At 39.5% G+C, this 6,030-nt stretch overlaps 1 protein-coding gene across 1 annotated transcript; it reads right to left on the minus strand.

Annotated features, from left to right (window-relative positions):
• Nucleotides 1–4,532: 4,532 nt before the first annotated feature.
• LOC122411408 (uncharacterized) lies at nucleotides 4,533–5,459 on the minus strand. The gene is made up of 3 exons (XM_043420157.1): nucleotides 5,311–5,459; nucleotides 4,820–4,947; nucleotides 4,533–4,711 (listed from the first exon to the last, which is right to left on the minus strand). Exons 1-3 carry the CDS (start codon nucleotides 5,457–5,459, stop codon nucleotides 4,533–4,535), a joined length of 456 nt encoding a protein of 151 aa, XP_043276092.1.
• Between the last annotated feature and the right edge of the window lie 571 nt (nucleotides 5,460–6,030).

Here is a 6,030-nt window from a genome sequence, read left to right on the forward strand (position 1 = left end):
TGACAAATGGTTAAGTTTCACAAACACCAACCGAAAAGAGCGACATCCATTTGTCGTTTATGCAGATCTGGAGTGCATCCTCATGAAGACTGAAGATGAAGAGAAGAAAAAACAACACCATCGGGCATTCAGCGCTGGATATTATGTAAGCTGTTCATACGATGAAAAATTGTCGGGTTATTATTCTCATCGCGGTAGTAATTGTATAGAATGGCTTGTAAAGGAGTTGAGAGACTTGGCATTGAAAGTGGAAAAAATTTTATTGCGCACGATCCCCATGAATGAGTTAACACCGGCTGAATGGAAAAAATTTCGTGAGGATAGGAATTGCCATATTTGTGAGAAAGCGTTCGAAAAACAAGAGCAACGTGTGCGTGATCATTGCCATCTAACGGGGCAATTCAGAGGTCCAGCACACTCTAATTGTAATTTAAATTATCAAAATTCCTTCGTCATTCCGATAGTATTTCATAATTTGTCAGGGTACGATGCTCATTTTATCATCATAGAAGTGGCCACTGCATTCGCGGGGAAAGTTGACGTTCTCCCTCTGACAAAAGAAAAATACATTTCATTTACAAAGACCGTGCAGACATCGAAAGACACACGGAAGAATATAAAACTGCGCTTCATTGATTCTTTCAAATTTCTAAGCACAAGTCTAGACAAACTAGCATCACTATTAACCATAGATAAACTCAAAATTTTAAAATCTCAATTTCAAAGTTTATCCGCAGATGATTTCATGCTCTTGACTCGAAAAGGAGTATTTCCATATGAGTATATTGATAGTATGGAAAAATTAGATGAGACCTGTCTTCCAGCTCAAGGTGCATTTTATAGTTCATTGACTGACGAGACAATCGATGATTCAGAGTATGCACACGCGAAAAATGTGTGGGAGAGATTTTCACTTCGAACGCTCGGTGAATACAGCGATTTGTATCTAAAGACAGATATTCTTCTATTAGCTGATATATTTGAAAATTTTCGTGATACATGCCTACAAAGATATACTCTCGATCCAGCACATTATTACACGCTTCCCGGATTCTCCTGGGATGCAATGATGAAAAAAACGGGGATTAAATTCGAGTTACTCACGGACATTGACATGGTGCTATTCATTGAGAGGGGTATACGAGGAGGTTTGAGTCAATGCTCTTGCAGGTATGCGAAAGCAAATAATAAGTACATGAAATCTTTCAATCCATCGGAACCCTCATCATATCTAATGTATTATGATGTGAATAACTTGTATGGATGGGCAATGACGGAATGTTTGCCTCATTCTAAGATTCAGTGGGTTTCTGATATTACAAATTTTAACATTAAATCGATCGCTGCAGATTCACCAATCGGCTACATCCTCGAAGTTGATTTAGAATACCCTGAGAATTTACATGATACACACGTCGACTTACCGTTTTGTCCAACACATGATAAACCTCCGGGTAAGAAGCAGGAAAAGTTGCTTGCAACGGTCCATGAAAAAAAGCGCTATGTAATTCACTATCGTGCTTTACAACAGTGTCTAGATCATGGATTGAAAATTACAAAAATCCATCGAATATTGCAATTCGAGCAATCCCCCTGGCTTCAATCATACATTGAATTGAATACGTATTTTCGAACTCAAGCGAAGAACGAATTTGAAAAAACAATGTTCAAATTGATGAACAATGCGGTGTTTGGCAAAACACTGGAAGACGTACGCACGCATGTACAAGTGAAAATTCTAACGCAATGGGATGGTCGATATGGTGCAGAGGCAATGATTGCAAAGCCAAATTTTCATAGTCGCAGCATATTCGCGGAAAATCTCATCGCAGTGGAATTGCGTAATCTCGAGGTGAAATTCAACAAGCCTATATATGTTGGAATGTCGATTTTGGACATTTCAAAGACATGCTTGTATGAATTTCATCATGATTTTATGGTTCCATTATATCATGACAAGTGTAAAGTTTTGTATACAGACACTGATAGTCTTATATATCACATTCACTGTGAAGATGTATATGAGGATATGAAGCGAAATATTGAAAAATTTGACTCGAGCGACTATCCAAGTGATAATGTATATGAAATCCCGTTGGTCAATAAAAAGGTCCCAGGTCTCATGAAAGATGAGAACAATGGGGCTATTATGACTGAATTCGTGGGCCTTAGATCTAAAATGTATGCAACACGCGTGGAGGGTAAAAAAGAAACGAAAAAGGTGAAGGGAGTGAAGAGTAATGTTGTCGCTAGAACAATAACCTTTGACGATTATATGAAATGCTTAGAGCATGATATTGAAATAACTCGTAGTCAGTCTTGTATAAGATCATTTTTACATCAGGTATATACAATTTCAGAGACAAAAACTGCTCTGAGTCCTCACGACGATAAACGATATATCATTCCAGGAAGTGTACAAACTCTACCATGGGGACATTATCGAGTGCCATTGTAAATAATAGCTTAAGGAAAGTCATGAAAGCGAGAGAGTGAGAGAGAGAGAGAGCGAGAGTGTAGTGATATCTAATGTACATTTCCCGTATATTTTTCACACATAATAAAAATAGTTTTATCAAACCATTGATGTTTCCTCTTTTTTCTATCAATTAGCAGTTTTTCCAGACCCAGAGCATGTTAACACATGATGTTATTTCAGGATAAATTTCCCATGGTATTTTTCATATAAAATACCAAAACGTTTTCCTTTGACAGACCATCGATACCTGCTCACGTTTCCAACCTGGGGAACGGTTAAGCTTTCAACGCATTCGAAGAGTGGGCCAGAGAGAGAGAGAAAGATTAAAATGACTGAGGCACCTGCTCAGGCTAGGATGATGCCTAAGGTTCAAAATCTGCGTTGTTTAACGTTTGCCTTTTTCCGCATCTCCCCACATACCCTTCTTCTCGCAGTTCTCTTCCTTACCTTTCTACAATTTTTTTTACTCATTAGGAGGATACACTACCGATTTTTTCCCACTCTTATCCCCCATTCACATTGTTTTTTGGGGAAAAAAATTTTTCAGGGAGAGAAAATTTTGGAAAGAAAAACTTCCCTCATTCAACCGTAGTACTCACCACAGTACGTTTCGCAATCTTTTCAAATCATCCATCTCAAAAAGTATTCATCATGTATTATGAAAACTTCAATACTGACAAGTTGGTCGGACCATATCATTATGTACGCATTTCCAGCGTGCTCAATCCGAGCCAAGTGTGTGTTCATATATTCGGTGAAGACAACAGTTTAGTGCATCGAGTGTTGGAAGCAGTCAACGATATACCCCTTGATCATGCAGAGGTTCATCCCATTCTCGAGGAAGAGGTGTACCCGGGGAAGGCTCTTCTCTATCGTGAGGAGGAAATAACACATTATCGGGCCACGGTCATCCGCCGAGCGGGAGTGGATAATGTGATTGTTTGGCTCGGTGATTATGGCTTCGAAATCATGGTGAAAATCAATGAACTTTTCACACCACCAAGATGGACATTCGAAGTGCCATATCAGGCGGTAGTGTGTGGGATCCGTGGCATTGGACCGATTGGTGTGGACTATGAACCATTACACATCGAGAGTGTTGATGCAGCGATTAAAGGTGTCGGCTGGACTCTTGAAATATCACAAGAGGAAACCAACACCGATGCAGTGTGGGGACGGCTCATAAAAAATTCGGAGGACCCGGACGAACGCATCGACTATGTCGATCTCGTTTACAGCCTCTCAGCTGGTCGAAAATCCAACGACACGACACCATTCGAGTTTGCTGCTGCAGGATCGTGGTTCTGCAGCGTATATGAGCAAACTAACAAATTTGCTAACTTCGCGAATGGTGAGGATGATGATGATGATGATGATGGAACTCATCCAGTTGGTGATGCAGATGACCAGATATCATTGTTTGATGACGATGATGATATGTGGTTAAATTTCGACTTGGAAGAAGAGGAGATGGACGTGATGGCAGCGGGCGAGGAGGAGGAGGAGGAGGACGATAACTTGAGGGCACCACCAATGCATCCCGAGGAAATCCGATTCCTTCAACAATGGGGTGTGTTGGAAATACCAATGTTGGAGGAGGAGGAGGAGGAAGAGGCTAGTGACTCCGACAATTCCATCGACTTATGTTGAAGAAAAAAGTGCGTGTGTGTGTGTGTGTGTGTGTGTGTGTGTGTGTGTGTGTGTGTGTGTGTGTGTGTGTATTATATTGTTGATAACCTTTCATATATTTTGTCAAAATATATTTTTCATGAAATATTTTTTCTTAATAAAAATAATAAAATCTAATATCCAAAAAACATAATAAGCCTGTCTCCGAGTCATTTTTTTATTTACTACTCCAATATATCTCCCTCCCAGTTAGTAATTTCAAGTCAACGTGAAAACGAGTGAGGTAGAACGCGAGAGAGAGAGAAGAATAAGAAAATTACCTGCACCATCCGAGGGAAAGGACTGTGTAAAGGGAGTGAGCGTGAGAGGGGAGAGATACATAGAAAAGGAAAAACTACGGGGCACTTTTCCTTTTTTTTTCATTTCATTTTATTGCACCAGCATCAATCCATGAATTCTGGCTATCGTCGAAACCGAGCCATTTTACAAATATCTTATTGCCACGCCTCTTAACTACTTTTTCTATGAGATAAATATCAGGATATTTCACCTTTAAAAGTTCATGCTCGTAAAAACCACCGGCAATGACCTCGTCTTGGTAATCTTTTAAATGGTAAGTTATTGGGTTAGTTCTTCTTACACGGGAGACGGTAAATATTTCAGTTGTCCAATTTGGCGTATAACCTTTATCGAAAACATTTTTAAACTTACTTATACGCACTTTATCACCTATTTTAAATTTTGCTCGTTTTTTCACCACCTCTATTCGGTTATAAACGCTATGTAAAAGTCGTTCTTCATTCGCGATGTTAACATCTTTCGGCTTCATTTTTGTCGTACTATGAATAGTATTATTATAATTCTTAATTAAAGTACTAAGAATATCTAACCATTTCCAATTGCCGCGAAGACTAAATTGTAGCCACATTTTATTTTTGAGTGTGCGATTGAAGCGTTCGCAAATCGAAGCTTTTAAATTGCTAAATGTTGAATATAAATTTATATTATATTTTTTCATTAAATTCTTAAAGTCCATATTGTAAAACTCTTTGCCACGGTCGACATGAAGATTTTTCGGTACACGTCCTTTGCGGAAAATTGATTCCATAACGGCGGTGACATCTTTCCCACTCTTACTCTTCAACGGTGCGGCCCAGGCGAATTTGGAGAAAATATCGATGACGGTAAGTAAAAATTTATACTTGGAGTTGTATTGTGCGTATGCGGTCATATCCACAAGATCAGCTTGCCAAGTCTCATCCAGGCCGCGTATATCCACTCGTTGACGTGGATAATTTCGTCGAGCTGGCTTATGCAGCTCCTCCACCACGGCACGCTTCTTATTACTCATTTTCTCTCGTCAGTCGCAACACGTCTTACCACATTTTTCATGATTGAGTATTGTTGGCTTTTTCTTCGATCGTTTCACTTCAGTTTGATTGTAAAATTTTGAAGTCACTTTTAAGCTTTGCAACTGCACTTTCCAAATTTTGCATCTCCTTTAACAGGATGGGGAGATCATCTTTTATTTGCTTCGCGATCGCATTTTCCAAATTTTTCATCTCCTTGCGTAGAGTGGTGAGATCATCTTTTACACGCTTCTCTAGAGCAGCCACATTCGATTCGCACCTTTGCGTCGTTATATGAGTCACACCATGTGTTATAGAATGAATGTGTTTACTTAATACACCGAGTGTTACAACATCTCTGGCATTTATTGGGTCGCCAACGTTTCCCAATCGTTTTCGTTCCAAATTAAAATGACCGTCTGGGGTTTTATTGAATCCAACACCTGGTTTACCCGGAGGACCTGCACCACGTCTACTCAGCTTTCGTCCAAACACATCGACTGTCATGTTGGGAATGCGGATGAAAGCAAGCCCTCACATGTTAATAAATGATTTCAGCTTCGCGCAATTCTT

Source organism: Venturia canescens, chromosome 5 (genome assembly GCF_019457755.1).
Source record: "Venturia canescens isolate UGA chromosome 5, ASM1945775v1, whole genome shotgun sequence".
Classification (NCBI taxonomy): Eukaryota; Metazoa; Arthropoda; class Insecta; order Hymenoptera; family Ichneumonidae; genus Venturia; species Venturia canescens.

Bases quoted from the DNA above. Each gene is read 5' to 3' on its own strand.
- LOC122411408 (XM_043420157.1), bottom strand. From the start codon at position 5,459: ATGAGTAATAAGAAGCGTGCCGTGGTGGAGGAGCTGCATAAGCCAGCT. The intron at 4,948-5,310 runs GTATAAATTTTT...TACTATTCATAG, and splicing joins TACGCACAATACAACTCCAA to TACGACAAAAATGAAGCCGA. The intron at 4,712-4,819 runs GTAAGTTTAAAA...ACCATTTAAAAG, and splicing joins AGGTGATAAAGTGCGTATAA to ATTACCAAGACGAGGTCATT.